The 14,460-nt window shown below is 42.7% G+C and overlaps 1 protein-coding gene across 2 annotated transcripts in view; it reads left to right on the top strand.

The window, feature by feature from the left end:
* Positions 1-14,460, top strand: part of UGGT2 (UDP-glucose glycoprotein glucosyltransferase 2) — a 1,472,699-nt gene that overhangs the window by 991,019 nt on the left and 467,220 nt on the right. For both annotated transcript variants that reach the window (XM_085622547.1, XM_085622546.1), the window contains 3 exons: positions 549-644; positions 3,442-3,544; positions 10,758-10,837. In XM_085622547.1, the coding sequence (XP_085478673.1) occupies positions 549-644; positions 3,442-3,544; positions 10,758-10,837 (279 nt within the window). The remainder of the gene's footprint in view (positions 1-548; positions 645-3,441; positions 3,545-10,757; positions 10,838-14,460) is intronic.

Genomic DNA, 14,460 nt, shown 5'->3' with positions numbered 1-14,460 from the left:
TTCGCACGCAAATCAGGCCTGGGGCAGAAAGAGTGTATGTTCTGCACATAAATGTATGATTCTGATTAGCAAAGTCAGGAACTGCAGTTTTCTGTGTGAAGGTGTAAGTTATACAGTTGCATGTGCAATAGAGTAGTGGGAAAGTCGGCGTACCCAGGTGTCTGGACCATGCAAATGTGGTGAGTACTCTCAAAGATAAACCTATCTGGCTTTTACCTAACAACTGCAGTGCCGTTGCCTATTTTCCCAGCGCTACTGAGCTTATGTCCCTGATGATATGTAGGAAAGAGTTTGGAACACACAACTTTGAGAGTTTGCATGAGAGAAGCACAAGTCTTCACAAGGGAAGTCATTTTCCATATGAAAACCAATTAATTAAATGCAAAAATACTAAATGCCTGTATATTTTCTGCCATGGGACAATTCGCATACGTCGGGCTCAGAAACAATACAATATTGGTCAAGACAGTTGTTAAATTGGATTTAGCAAGCTCAAAAAATACAGTCAGAAAATGATATTGATTTTATTTTCTGTTATATTTTTATAGCGGCAGTGATATGGTTTTGAAAGTAGATGCACTTCTGTCTTCCCTACCTAAAGGAGAAACTAGACGAAACATCAAGGATTTTAAGGAGCGCTTTAGGTAAGTAAAAGAACAAAAATGTTTGTATTATTTGTTTTTATTTTGTTTAAAATATTTCTACAGATTAATCTACTCTGAAAGGCATCAGAGATTTGTGAAGGATTATATGCCTAACGTATATGAGCAACGCGTGTTTGAACTCTATGGCACATTAAGTGGGACAAATGTAAAACTCTTATTCAAGGAATAAAAACACAATGTTATTCACTGTGGAAGTACACTTAGGTTTATCGAATGAAACCTTTTTTTAAATTAATTTCCTTCTTATTACTGGTAATTGCTTAGGGTTGTCTGCACATTTGGTTTTCTGTCATGTTCTTAATATGTTGGGATATGATCATGTCCACATAACCACTGGCAGTCTTGCCTTGAGCTGTAGGTTGAAGCAGGTTGTACTTATCCAAGACGTTCATGAGTGGTGTGGCTAGTTGGTGTGGTGAAGGCGGAAGTAGCAACTGCTTTGGATATGCATGGGCTCAGTCTCTTCCCTTTCTGCTACTCCTCTTCCTGTAAAGTACGCAGTGTGGACAGCCACCTATGCATGGTTTGCAAGTGGGTGGTGCAATTAACGTAGATGTCCTTAGGGAGGTTACACACGTGCAGCCACTTCACCTGCAATGGAAAGACAGCTGCTGCGTTTCAACTGCTGCAGTGTGGACCACGCTGCGTTTTGGGTCCTCTGCCGTCACGGCTGTAGGCCCACCTATGCAAGTGAGCTGCCATTTTTATCTGGAAAAATGTGGACACACAGAACAGTAGAATATATGTTATTACCAATTGGATTTCTTTCTATTTTTGGCTTCCAAATGTATGCCAGTGTGCAAGAAAGTACACATTTTGCAAAATGCCCTCTGTATCACAATAGTATAGGTAACCCCAAATTTCAGAGGTGTACATATGGCTACTATTTCTAAATTCAGTGTCTTACGCACATTTAAAAAATACATGTTTCTTTCATATACATTTTTCATTCCTTTAACTTTACCATATAATTTGCTGCACATCTTGTTGACAATAACAGAATCATTATAAGCTGCAACTCAGTTATTGGCTATGAGTACCATTTGTTTTAAAACAACCAGCAAGCACCATTCCTGTGAACAAAAGTGTCTGATGGATGTGACAGTAGGTAACTTTTTAAAATTGGCCATCAGAGCAAGAAATTACAGATAAAAACGTTGTTAATCGCACAATTTTTCTCCTTATTTTCCTTTTTGTTTTCAACGATTAGTTTCTTTGGGAAAACCATGAGCAATCTACACAAATGACTCCTAGCAGAATTCAAAATGATTTCTTTTCAGAAATGTATAGCTGTCAGGATCCCACGGGTTTCACACCTGTTTCCACCACAGACTGCAAGTAGATTGAACCCACAGAAAACAGGAACAATTAACGACTGGTTAGAAGACTGCTAAAACTGTGGTAACGTCTTTTTTAGGTCGAGCATTCGAGACCTTGTGTATATACTTTATTATATACTTATATATCAGTATATATTTATATGTGTATGTACTTTGTGGGCTCTGGAGATCAACTCTAGGACTTGTCTGCTTCCACTTTGGGACTTTTTTTCTGTTCAACAGCCTCTATTTAACTGTCTTAATAAAAAAGGACCAGTAGAGGTCAGGAAAATACCAGAATTGCTTTCTGCTGAGAGACTTTCTTTTTAATTTTTTTTGGCAACTGCCTCTATTTAACTTTCTTGATAGAAAACAACCAGCAGAGGTCAGTAAAGTACGAGAATCACTTTAGCACTCTCTAGATTCCAGTCCGTATAAATTGATATTTTTTTCAAATCTTGTATTTTCAGTAATATGTCCACCGAAGGCCCTGATTTTATATTGAAAACGGCTTTGGACTATACCATTTCCCGCTGAAAGGCAATATTTCTCTCCATGTGTTCCCATGCCTGGTGTGTCACGCAGTTTGGTTCTTACTTTCCACCATGTTAAAGAACAGTAGCTGTTTCAGCACCCAGGCTAATGTGCTGCATAGCTAAATACATATAAGGTCCCAAAGGCGAGACCGATTTCATTGCCAATGCTTGTTTTCTTTTACCTCTTAGCTTTATTCTCAGCTTTCAGGAACAAAACAATCTCTCAGTGGCATAACACAGGCCCCCACAGCCCCTAGGGTGCGGGCCGACCAAGCTCCTGGGGGCCTTGCAGGGGACCCCCCTCAAGTTTCATTACAACAGTACAGCACACCTTTTGTTGATGCTACTTGTAGGATAAAAATAAAACATACGCTTTCTTGCACTGCACTTTTTTGTCATTTTTCCCAAAGAAAACTAACTATGTAGTCTATTTTGGACATTTTGTTGGTTTCACAAACCCGCAATATATTTTGAATTCCCAAAATGTGGGGAAAAGGATGCAAATTTGGCTTGGATACCTTTTGTGAAAAAACTTTATGAAGGCTAAAGGGCGCAGTGCCCCAAACATCTAAAACGGGCTCCGCACAGGGATGGCAAAGACTCAGCAACTAAGGAGTTTATGTAACTCTTAAATATTATCTGCTTTAACCCACTAGGAATGAAAACCCTGTGCGAAAGTGTACCAAATTAACTGCAAGGTTTCAATCATGATATACATATACATTGTTATACTTATAAAATATTATTTGCATTACCAACAAAACGAAGAGAATGAGCAAATATAGATGCAGCCAAAGTTACCATTGAAAGTTCTAAAAACGGTCGGAAACATTTGGTATTTAGAGCCATAAACCATGCTTTTCAGCAATTCTTCAATTTGTTTTCAATTAATTTACTTTTGTATTTTGGATATTGTTGCAGTGTTATAAAGATGGAACCACAACAAAGTGAACCATTCTTTGATGTCCTTGCTGTTGTTGACCCGCTGACAAGAGAAGCCCAGAAGATGTCGCACTTCTTGATTGTAAGATTCATGTGTGACATGAAGTGTGTGCATATTATTATTTATTTCACAATGTCTTCAGGAGGCCAAGTATTAGCAGATCGGGTGTCCAGGCCAAAATGAGTATTTTTACCAGTGTTTCTTACCCATTTTTGGCTATTCAAGTGTATTCTCTAAGATGTATGCCCTCAGTCTGTATGTAGTTTACTGATTAAGCTCATGTGGGTTGGTGGGATGGCCAAGGAGAGCAAGATGTGTTTACTAGGCTTTAGATGGCATCTCTGTTTTTGTTTCAGAACTTCTCTCAGTGTCATTTTATGTCTGTATTTATTTATTCATTTATTTATTCAATGAGTTTTCTGTAGCGTGAACATGACCCGTCCGGGTATCGGAGTGCTGTTCAAATAGCAAAACAAGTTAAACATAGAAAACCACAGGCAATGTGATTCTGCTTCAGTAAAACAGTGGGTATCTAACTCGGGCTTCTCCAACAAGAAGCTTGTGAGCTGCTGGTAAATCTCCAACTGCCTCTAAGGAGCTCTCCTGCCCAAAGATATCTGGGCTCCAGTCGCGGAGTGGCTGCAACAGGAAGGAGCAACCACTCTAGATCCCCCATGACGCACCACAGGCCAAAAAGCCCAATGGCCCATAACAAACATATAGTCACATAAAGGGTTGTAAAGGGCTGATTCACCATCAGGTGTTCCATGAGTGGTTGTTAATATCAGGCTGAATTCACGCATTCCCTGGGCTATACAGAATCTCTGAGTTGTGTAATTGGATAGTGCTAATACTGATGCACTTCACTATGATCATGATAGACACGATAGCTGGATGAGTACACGGATGAACAGCACGTATGTCAATTTGAGTGTCAATTATTTTTCTGCATTCAACTAACAATATGACACAGATACTATGATATCTGCTTTCTCTTTCAGATTTTAGTTTTCCTTCAGACAACACTGAAGGTCATAGAAACCGTAAGTTAACGGTAACTTCTGCCTCAGGTGAGGGTGCACCTTAGCATGTGCATACCCCTGTGTCATACCTGGTCCTGAGGAAAGCCTCGGAAATTGCGTAAAGGAGGCTGAAACATTTAGACTGGCCATCACTCATTCACCTAGGATGTTACTGGTCAATTTATCCAACGAAAGCATCCGTTATCACCATATTTTAACCTTACCTTACTTTTCCAGTATTAAAATTGTTTTGGGACAAGTAAAGGTAATTTTAACCTTCACGGTGTGTGTTTTTTCACTTCCTGCACAGCCCCAAAAAAACGGTATCGCTGTAATCAGGCGTCGAAGCACACCCGAGAGGCATTCGGCCCCTCGGGTGGGAACCCTATGATGAAGCACGTCACCAACTAGGTTGGTGAGTGAGGGTTCTTCTTAAAACACTCTGTGACTCCTCAGGTAATGCTTATCATTTGGAATCACTCTTTCTTTGTTTATTGATTGACTACAAGGGGACCGAGAGTGGCTCCACACTAATTCCCTTTCCCTGTCTGTGTTTATACTACCGAACAGATATGGCCACCAACAGTGGGATGAAATGGAGGAGTTTATAAACAAACTCCCAGAGGAGGATAAGAAAAGCGCAAGAGCGGTGGTCCAAGAGGGAAAAAATGTAGCTAATACCTGCCTAAAATCTGCACTAGATGCAGCATACACCGCAAGCAGGCAAATGTGCATGGGAACCATACCCCGAAGACATTCCTGGCTCAGGATCTCTGGATTCAAACAAGAAGTTCAGACCTCAATTATCAACAGACCTCTTAACGGACAAGAGTTATTTGGGAAGGAAGTGGATGAATCCCTTCAACAGATCAAGAAGGATAATGAAACAGCTAGAGCAATGGGGGTCCTACTACAAATAGGATCTTTCAAACAGGAAGGTTCTTCTAACAGAAAGACCACAGGAAGAGGCAGCTTCGGCCAAACCCAACTGATGCCACAACAGTCCCAGGGGCAAAACACAAGCCAACAAATGGGTCAACAGTCTGGTTACCAAAACTGGCAACAACAGAAGCAGCCCTTTCGAGGGAGAGGAAATGGCAGAGGAAGAGGCGAAACCTCCAGAGGAATAGGTAATACCAATAACTGACTTTCACATAAAAAAGGACCCACACAGAATACCAGTGGGGGGAAGAATATCCTTTTTCACAACCAGTGGAAAAGGATCACAACGGACAAATGGATATTAAATTTGGTACAACACGAATATTGCGTAGAGTTAACAAAGACACCACCTGCAAATCCACCAAGGATAAGAAAATTACTCAAATCAGAACAAACACTGCTAAACGCTGAGATCAAAGAACTGTATCTAAAACAAGCAATAGAGACAGTACCAAACAGGAACGGCAAAAAGGAAACTACTCACCATACTTCCTTGTACCAAAACAAGACCTAACCGTGAGGCCAATTTTGCACTTAAGATTCAAAAACAAATTCATACGGACACAGCACTTCAAAATGTGTGCCTTTCAAGTAATAATCTCGCAAATCCAAAAAGGAGATTTCCTAGCAACAGTAGCCCTCAAGGACGCCTATTTACATATTCCAATGAACATAAAATACAGAAAGTACCTAGGATTCCTACACAACGGAACACACTACCAATTCAAGGTACTCCCGTTCGGAATAATGTCAGGTCCACGGGTGTTCACAAAGTGTCTGGCCACAGTGACCGCCTACCTAAGAAGAGAAAAAATCCATGTAAACCCCTATCTGGACGATTGGCTAATAATGAGACGCACAAAACAAATATGCCACAATCACATGCAGAAAACAATCCAAACACTTCGAAGTCTGGGTTTGTTAATAAATCACAAAAAATCATCAACAAACCCAGAAAAGGAAAAAAACCTTTCTAGGGGCAAGACTAAATACAAAGAACACAAAGGCTTATCCCACACAGAACAGGATACAAGCTATCTACAAGGAAACAGCCCTCTACCAGAAGGGACAGTCTCTGACAGTGAGGAAGGTAATAAAACTCATGGGCATTATGGCATCATGCATACCACTCATCCCTCAGGCTCTCCTACACATGCAACCATTCCAAGAATGGATCACCAACAGCTGGTCACAAGCCACAGGGAGTTGGGAAGATCTAGTGGTTGTTGCACAAAGGATACAAGCAGAGACACAATGGTGCGCATCCAACAACATAGCACAGGGGAGACCTTTCAGGAACACAACTCCATCTGTGACAATCTCCATGGATGCATCCCTCAACGGTTGGGGAGCACATCTGGACCAGCTACAGATTTATGGATGATGGAGCAAAGAAGACTCCATAAAACACATCAATTTCTTAGAGATGAAGACTGTTCTTCTGGCACTCAAAGCATTCCAGAAACGTATTCAGGGGAAGATCATACTAATACAAACAGACAACTCATCTACAATGTTTTACTTGAACAAACAGGGTGGAACGAAATCCTTTCCCTTTAGGAAAACTTGCGCAAGAAATCTGATAATGGGCAATACTATAGCAGATCAATCTGCAAGCAGTACATCTACCAGGAGTAGACAACGTCACAGCAGACAGGCTAAGCAAACAAAACAGCTGCACACACGAATGGAAGCTAAAGAAAACAACAGTACGATACCTGTTCAACATCTGGGGAACGCCAGTGTTGGATCTCTTCGCAACAATACAGAACAAGAAATGCCGGAGCTTTGCATCCAGGTTTCCACACCACCTGTCATGGGGAAATGCGCTTTCACTCAATTGGTCTCAGACATTTGTCTACGCCTTTCCACCAATTCCCCTGATACAAAGAGTACTACAAAGAGCAAGCGAACTAGGAACAAATATGATTCTCATTGCCCCCCGTTGATCAAGACAAACATGGTACTCAACTCTCCTAGAGCTCTCTAAGGGAGGGAAGATCAGGATCAAAGCAGACAAGAACCTGCTAACAACGCAACAGGGCCAAAACTTCAACCCAGAACCAGCGACGCTACAACTAGCGGCCTAGTAACTGAATACATAGAATTTGGACATCGCAAACTGCCGTCCAGAACCATGGAGATTCTAAGGGAGGCAAGAAAACAGTCAACAAGGAAATTATATACAGCTTAATGGAAGTGATATTCCTCATGGTGCACCACTAACAACAAGACTACTACAATAAATACACAAGAAACAGTAGTCACATACCTGACCTACCTTCTAGACAGCAACATAAATTTTTCCAGCCTAAAAGTACACCTTGCGGCCATAGTGACATACACAAGAGGGAAAGCATGCACACGTTTCTTTACTAGACCACTCATCAAGAGATTTCTGGAAGGAGCAAAAAGAATGACTCCTCCAAGAACTGTTCTTGTACCAATATTGAGTTTAAATGCAGTGCTGTCTCAGCTAATGGGAAACCGTATGAACCCATGCATACAGCGGATATCAAACATAATACTCAAAACAGCATTTCTCATTGCAATAACATCACTACGGAGAGTAAGTGAACTGCAAGCATTAACTATACAAGAGCCCTATTTACAAATCCACAAGGATAAGGTAATCTTAAAAACTAACCCACAGTTTTTACCATAGGTGGCAACTAAGTATCATTTGAATCAAAACATCATCTTGCCAGTTTTCTCCCAAAAAAAAAAAACTAAGGCAGAATAAAACCTCCACACCCTGGATGTAAGGAGATCTCTACTATATTATGTGCAAAAAACAGAACAAGTAAGAAAGACAAAACTGTTATTTGTGGCTTACTCTCATACCAACACAGGTTCAGCTGTCACTAACGCAACCATTGCAAGATGGATCGTACAAGCTATACAACTAAGCTATACCAATGCCGAAAAAGAACTAACAATACAACCAAAAGCTCACTCCACTAGAAAGAAAGGAGCAACACTGGCTTTCATGGCAAATGTACCCATCAATCCCATCTGCGCAGCAGCAACATGGGCTTCACCACACACATTTACAAAGCATTATTGTGTGGATATACAAATAAATAAGGAAACTCAAATAGGACAAAGAGTGCTTCAACACCTGCTTGCTAAGTCTTCCTCTCACCACAGCCTCCCAAACACGGGAGAAACCACTACATAATCTGATGCACAGCATGTGAACCCAGAAAAGGATTCACGCTGCAAAACGAAATGGTTACTTAACAGTTTGAGTAGTTTTGCAGCTTGAAGAGTTTTCTGGATTCACATGCGACCCACCCAGCCTTCCCCTAGAAGGGACACAAACAAGTGGGGAAGTAAAGTACAACGTTAAGAACTATAAATAACGACCATCACAAGGATTAAACAACAGAAAAACAGAAAAAAGAACCTGAAGATGGCCACCACGCACGTCCACCTCCAGGATGCAGTCTGACGTCTTACAGGGACGTACCTGACACCAAATGGTGGTTGACAGCAATCAAAACAAGAGAGAAAAAAAAAAAAGACAATTCTGGACCCAACCACTAGATGGCGGAATGATGCACAGCATGTGAATCCAGACTCTTCAAGCTGCAATACTACTCCTACTGGTAAGTAACCATTTTGTTTTTGCTGAACTGATAACCTAATGTCTGGAGAATAATGGTTACATTTCAAAAAATATTTAACGCTGATTTTTGATTAGTAGATCACACTACATTGGAAAAATGTATTGCTAACACAAATACCTTGGTACCAGGTGCATTGCAGCTATGGCTGGTATGTGTTACCCATGCCAAAAGCATTCCAAATTGTTAAAGCTTTTTTTTTTTACATGACCACTGTCAGTCGTGCCGGATGCACCGAGGTGATCGCTTCTGTTAACCTTGCACGGGGTGGCCACTAATGTAATTGTGTCTGATGTCAGGCGCGCAACACCCATTGGACTCAAAGGGCTCCAGCCCCCCCCCCCCCCCCCCCCCCCCCCCCCGTCGTGTGTGGCAGCCCGGGATGAGACACCTTCCTGGGCAAAAAAGCAGCCGCACCCGAGCACTTCACAGGTCTTTAAAAGACCATTTGCATGTTAATGAGGCCTCGCTGTTGTTTTCACCCCTTCTGAGAGCCCCTGCAGCTCCAGTCTGCCTATTGCTTAAAGTTCAGCCCCCCCCCCCCGAAAATTTTGCTCAGCCCCCAAAGCCCCCCCCCCCCCGAAATTTGGCTCTAGTTGCGCCTCTGTCTGCTGTGGTTACAAATAGTAATACAACACTAATAATACTAGTAGCGCGGGATAATTTTCATTGAGCTTAAGGAGCTCGTAGAAAAGAAAAGGTTGGAGACCCCTGATCTAACTTGATTTTCCTTGGGTTTGCCCTGGAGGTTACGACCTGAAGCACAAAACCAGATAGTTAGGGATGCCTCTGCATGGACGCCAGATCTTTCCCAACCTTATTCACCGTATTTACGATGTTGTTACCGCAGCAATTATACCGCCTTTTGATAAATCCTCTAACGGGGGAGGAGATCTGCCCAAGCAGCCAGAGTTGCCGACCTTGGTCTCATAATCGCGTGATCCTGTGCAAACCCGCCTAAAAAATGTGCAACGTACGTTGGTTCTTTTGTAAAACGCTTTAATGACTTTGCGACAGGTTCGCACTCTATAAAACTGCAAAAGAATAATTGAGAGACTAGTGGCGATGTAAGGTCACTTGTTTCCAAAAGGCTGATATAGCAAATGGATTTAGTGAAAGGGTACAGGGAGCTTAAAACACTGTAGATTCCAATCAAACCGGAAAAGGTTTTCCCAGTGAACAGACACAAAAAGTACACAATTCTATTGCAAGCAGTGGTAGAGTGTAAGTTTATTAAATATATTTGGCACCTATTTTGAAGAGCACCTGTTGCTTGGCAATGGGTACACGTGTATTACAATTAAATCGAAAAAGATAGTTGGAAAGCGGGACACCAGCTGTCAATATGGGAGCCTGCCGAGTAAACTTTGTTTGAAATACAAGTTTATAGCTTAGGTTTTCACACGTACCTCGTTGTTATTTTACACACATGCATTTAAATTGAACATGTTGTAAAATTACTTCCCCTATCTGCATAACTGGTTCCGTCCATTTAGTCTTTTGAAAAAAAAAATTGTTGAATTTGTATTTTTGTTAAAAAATATTAAAGGTACGACAGCTGCAGTGTTGTGAGTAGATTTATTTATTTTTGCTACCAGAACACATGCAAAGACAAGATGTCGCTATTTCTTAATGTAAATTGATGGGTGTGATTTTAAGCAAGGAAACTTCCTGTTTGATAATTAAATAATTTCCTCTTAGGTTCTTGGAAGGATTGTCAACATGAAGCTGAGAATGTTTATGAATTGCAGACCCATGCTGTCAGAAATGCCTCTAAAAAGGTGAGTACCAGTCAAGCATTGTGTAATCTCTCTTACATACAGGTAAGCATTTCAGAACCCAGGCTAAAGCCGAAAAACACAGATGTTGTTTACACTCTCCTGCATATCTGCTTGTGCCACTTACAGTTACCCACCGAGTATCCTAAGGTCCAGCAAAATGTCTGATAAAAAAACTCTAAGCACAGATAATCCTAACCACCAGGGTCGGAATGGCTGTAGCAGGCACCGGGCATTTTCCAGTTTATGAGCGCTGGGGGCCAGTTTTGCAGCAGTGCTGAAATATCGGCCCCTGTAAAAAATTTTTTAAAAAAAGGCAACCAGCGGCAGCCATGCTACTCACTAGCAGCAATCTCCCCCCCCCCCCCCCCTCCCCCCAGCCAGACCAGCTGTATTGCCAGGGCTGGTTTTTCTTCCCAGTTCGGCCCTATATCCTACCCTGGTCCCGCAATATAAATGTACTCACTTCTCAGGCGAGACAGACAGATGTGCGTTCATTTTAGTCTAACAGCTCCTTCATGGGGCATCAGTAACATTTGTTAAACAATGCATTGTAACCACTGCAGATGCAACCTTGAGAAACACTTGCAAATGCCAAAAAAACGAGAACATATCACCGTCCACAATCTTCCCATGCCTCCTTGTGCTGAGTTCTGCAAATATATTGAAGCTCAAGCGTGTTATTGTGCTTTACTAGTGTGTTCATGTGTCACTGGCAAGATGTAGTCAGTTTAGTTTTGGGATTTGCCAGGTCTGCTCACAGCCCTGAAAGGCTTTGCTTTCCTTGTATGTTGATCCTAGTGGAGGTTTATGGCCCCACACAGCAGTGATCTTCCACTTCGTAGTTTTATGGATTTTATTTCGCACTGCTCATTTCATAGTAAGTTGTTTTCCTGAGTAGAGCCGACTATAAAGAGAGCCGATAGCCACCACAGGAGCTGCTGGACTTCAGTTTCTTTTTTTATCTCCCACCCTACTTTCGCCATTGGCAGGATCAGCATTTCTGGTTGTGGTCACCGCATATGGAGGCATACTTAAAACATGCGGCTGCGTTCCAAAAGCGCATCAAAGGCAAGCCCATCTGCAACCAGTGCCAGGGACCCTGCTCCTCTCCACGACCAGCCCCTGCCAGTAATTAACTATAAGGAGTATGCTCTACTCGTGCTCAGACCTCCAGTTAGGTCATGCCCCTGCAGGGCTGTTTCTTCATCCTTCCTTTTGGGCACAGTCTTCTGTTTGCGTGTCATTTCTCTTTTCTCATTCCTCGCACTTCTAAACCATTGTCCAGCCCAGCTGATCCACATGACATTTCTTCTGTCCCCCTCCATAATTGCTTTCTGATGAATATTCGTTCACTCCCCAAGCATCACCTCAATATCTATGATTTTATCTCCTCTCACTATCCACATATCTTTTTGCTTATGGAAACCTGGCAGCAGAAGCATTTAGCCCCTGGCATGTCCCCCCTAACTACTCCATCCTCCATTTGGACCACCAGGGAAAGCGTGGCAGAGCTATACAAAATATCTACAGATTTTCCTTCATATGCACCATCTTGCCGAGTCCACAATACCAAAAGGAGGAAATCTTGTTCTTTTCCCTCAATCTCCTTGCAACCACCTGCTACTCTCATTCCTTGATATACCACCCCGCTGGTCCCCAAACTTTATGCTCCTGTGTGACTTTAAGTTCTCATCTTGAGTACCTCAGTTCCCCTGACACATTTCCACGTCATTTCTCTGGAGACACTTGGACTCTCTTTTAAATCCCCACTCCGCCTGGGACCTCCTTGAATCCTTTCTCTCCAATAGGACCCAAACAGTTGCTCTGGGGGATTTCTCCTCCAAACCTTTCTCCCTGCCTTGTGGAGTCCCTCAGGGCTCCTCCTTGAGCCCCACTCTTTTCAATACTTACGTATCATCGCTGGCTCCACTTATTTAATCATACGGCTTTTCGCTTACCTCCTACGCGGATGACACCCAAATCGTGGTGTCATTAATGCCAGGGTCTCTGGGGCGAACAGCATCACGTCTCCAAGAGTGTATGTCTGCGGTGGGAAGTTGGATTGACCAGAACTGCCTCAGACTAAACTGAGGCAAAACGGAGGTGGTGCTTTTCGGCAACGACCCCAATTTCTGGACCCCGGCATGGTGGCCGGACTCTCTAGGCCTCCTGCCCACCCCCAAGAAAAAAGCTAAAAATCTGGGTGTCTGGGTGGACTGCAAACTCAGCTTTAAAGACCAGATAAATGCGGTTGTCTCCTCCACCTCCTTTACGCTCAGAGCATGCAGAAAAATAATACCTTACCTCCCTAAAGATAGTATTCAAACAGTTATGACCACCTTAGCCCTGTCCAAATTGGACTACTGTAACAGGCTTTACCTCACGCTGCAAGAAGGACTCATGCATAAACTACAGATCCTCCAGAATGCAGCAGCCCGGCTGATTAATAATATTCCTAAACATGCATCTATCTCAGCTGAGTTGACAAATCTTCATTGGCTGCCTATTAGGAAAAGGACTCAATTTAAGGCTCTGTGCCTGGTCCACAAGGCATTACATGGAGTAGGCCCCAAGTTTCTTAAGCAACAATTCTCCTGGTACCTGCCAAAAAGAGCATTATGATCGTCAGAGGTTAAGCTTATTTCGGTACCCAGAGTCCACAAGGCTAGCTGGGGAGGAAAAAGTTTTGTTGTATGCACAGCTAAGACCTGGAATGATATGCCGCTGCACCTTAGATCCACAACTAATCTACTCTCCTTTAGGAAGGCCTTGAAAACCTGGCTTTTCTCTGTCTGATCTTTATATTCGTTTTCCTTCTTGGCCTCCTCATGACTTCACATAGCGCCAGGACACCCTTGGGTAACAGGCGCTCTACAAATAAAACTAACATAACATAACACTCCTGATCAGATCTTACCATCTTCTCTATCCCATCTTCTCCAACCTACGAGACCATGCAACTATTCCTGTTAAACTGGACCAACCACCTAGCCATACCTTGCACCCTTTCCTCACCCCGTGTTAAAAATTCTCGGCTTTCCAAAGGGCCACTCCTAGCCACCAATCCTGGGAGAAGAGTACCCTGGCCAATTTTTCATCAGTCTTACACAATCTGCCTCTTGTTCTTCATCCCGACCCATCTGTATTTCTATTTCTGCAGGCTCCTTTAGTGCTTTGGTCTCTAGAGCACGTGACCAGTGGCTCCTTTTAAAAACACCTTACCCCGCAGAAGTATGCCCTCTGCTATTTGGTACATGGAGGAATTGAATGCCACCAAACACAATTGCATTTCCTCACAGCAGCAATGGAACTTTTCTCATAACTTTCAATAAAAAAACAAATTGTAATGCATTAATCAAAAAATACCATCAGCAAATCAGAGAAGTATGCTTTTTTAGGTCTCGCCTCCGTAGCGCGCATGAGCTGCATAGGAGACCTTTAGCCGTCGTGCAGCTCTTTTTCAAAGCACATACTCGTGCTTGTGGCGGTATACGCCTAGCCGGAGTGCGCAGCGGCGCACCACAAGCACAAGTATGTGCTTTGAAAAAGAGAAGACTGCTCTCCCCAGCGCGCGCGCACCCAACGCTGGTGCACCCCTCCGCCTCTCTCTCCCGCTGCAGCCT

This window comes from Triturus cristatus, chromosome 8, assembly GCF_964204655.1.
Source record: "Triturus cristatus chromosome 8, aTriCri1.1, whole genome shotgun sequence".
NCBI classification, from domain to species: Eukaryota; Metazoa; Chordata; class Amphibia; order Caudata; family Salamandridae; genus Triturus; species Triturus cristatus.
The sequence above is the reverse complement of the archived record's forward strand: the minus strand, read 5'-3'. Positions and strand labels throughout refer to the sequence as shown.